The 1,843-nt window shown below is 39.4% G+C and overlaps 1 protein-coding gene across 1 annotated transcript; it reads right to left on the bottom strand.

The window, feature by feature from the left end:
* Positions 1–432: 432 nt before the first annotated feature.
* On the bottom strand, positions 433–978 carry LOC145981732 (uncharacterized). Its single transcript, XM_083115140.1, has one exon. It carries the CDS (start codon positions 976–978, stop codon positions 433–435), a length of 546 nt encoding a protein of 181 aa, XP_082971266.1.
* Positions 979–1,843: the final 865 nt, after the last annotated feature.

Genomic DNA, 1,843 nt, shown 5'->3' on the forward strand with positions numbered 1-1,843 from the left:
AATTCCTAGTGTGTTTACTCCTTTCTGCGAATGTAATTGGACTGGAAAGTTATCTTCTCTGTATTCTGGTGGAATTGATCTTAATAACTCAGCGTTATTACAACACCATTTGCGTAATACAAAGCCTCCTTTAGCTAGTAACTCGATGAGTTCGGCTTGCAATTGTGCCGCTTGTTGTACGTTTTGAGATCCACTAGCTAAATTGTCGACATAAAAGCTCTCTGCTAAAATGTTCGTTGCTTGAGGATAATTACAACTTTCTTCTTGTGCTAGCTGCTGCATACAGCGTGTTGCTAAAAATGATGCTGGCGCTGTCCCATACGTGAGAGTTTGTAATTCAAATATTTTGATCTCTTCGTTTGGCGTGTCCCTCCATAAGATTCTCTGTAACGGAGTATCATCTTGATGTACTTGTATCATTCGATACATTTTTTAGATGTCTGCCGTGAAAGCGATTGGATATGTTCTAAATCTTAAGACTATGGACATCAAATCAGGTTGAATGGTGGGTCCAATCATGAGAATATCATTCAATGATTTTCCGTTGTCTGTCTTGGCGGACGCGTTGAATATGACACGTACTCTTGATGTAGAATTGCTAGGTTTTACTACAGCGTGATGAGGCATGTAATAAGTGACGCCTTCTGAGGTGTGACGTTCCTCTTCAACTTGTTTCATGTGTCCAAGTTCTTCATATTCATGCATAAATTTTACGTAATCTTGGCGTAATTCTGGTTCACGTTGCAATTTCGCTTCAAGTTGATGAAACCTGATTGAAGCTAGGTTGTATGATTGTCCTAATGTTTCTTTAGACTCCTTGAAAGGCAAATGTACCGTGAAACGCCCTGTATGGTCACGAGTGGTGTGGTTTACAAAGTGCTGTTCGCATGCCATTTCTTCTCTTGTTGTCACCGATGTTCCTAATTCTTCAAGCTCCCAAAAAGCTCGTATCTGTCTATTTAGATTGTCATCTGTCATTGTGAAACATGAAGTAATCGATGTGCTGGAGTTACATTGTTGTGGGATGCGTCCTGATAGAATGAAGCCCAATTGCGTGTCTTGAAGTACTGGGAAGTTCTTTGGGTGAGTCATACGTTCTGGCTTCAATATTTGAAAGAAAACATCTGCACCTAATAATAACTGGATTTTGCCTGGAATAGCAAACGTAGGATCTGCCAATGCGATATTTTTTGGAATGTTCCATTCTTCATACGGAACCTTTTTTGTCGGTAAATTGCCAGTGATGGTTGGCAACACTGCACATTCTATGGATGTAGAATAATCGTTTATTGTGGATTGCAAACATACTTCAACACTTGATCTGGTTTCTGATGTGACACCATTTATTCCTCTTATTGGAACGACCCTTCTTTGTTTCGCGAGCCCCAGTTGTTGAACCATATCTGAAGTTACGAAATTCGATTGAGAGGCACTGTCTAATAACCCTCTACATTTTATCCATCTTCCTGTTCGATCTTTCAGTTTAACTAACACAGTTGCTAGCAAAACTTGTGACTGAGGTTTTCCCTTTATTGTGCAATACGAAGCTTCCGGTGAAGCAAATTCATTCTGACTGTACTGAGTTGTGTTAGAAGGCTCTGAGTTATCAGAACGAGTATCTGATTGTTGCGATCTTCTTGACGCTTCTGTTGCGCGATCTACGTGCAATAAGGTGTTGTGGTTCTTTCGGCATTTTCTACATGAGCTTGATTTACATACGCTTGAAAAATGTCCTTTCTTTAAACAATTAGTACAGATATTGTTGTCTCGCAAACATTGATATTTCTGCACTTGATTTGCATTAATGAAGTCTTTACATTTGTAAATAGCATGTGACAGTTTA

This window comes from Lepisma saccharinum, chromosome 30, assembly GCF_977018435.1.
Source record: "Lepisma saccharinum chromosome 30, izLepSacc3.1, whole genome shotgun sequence".
NCBI classification, from domain to species: Eukaryota; Metazoa; Arthropoda; class Insecta; order Zygentoma; family Lepismatidae; genus Lepisma; species Lepisma saccharinum.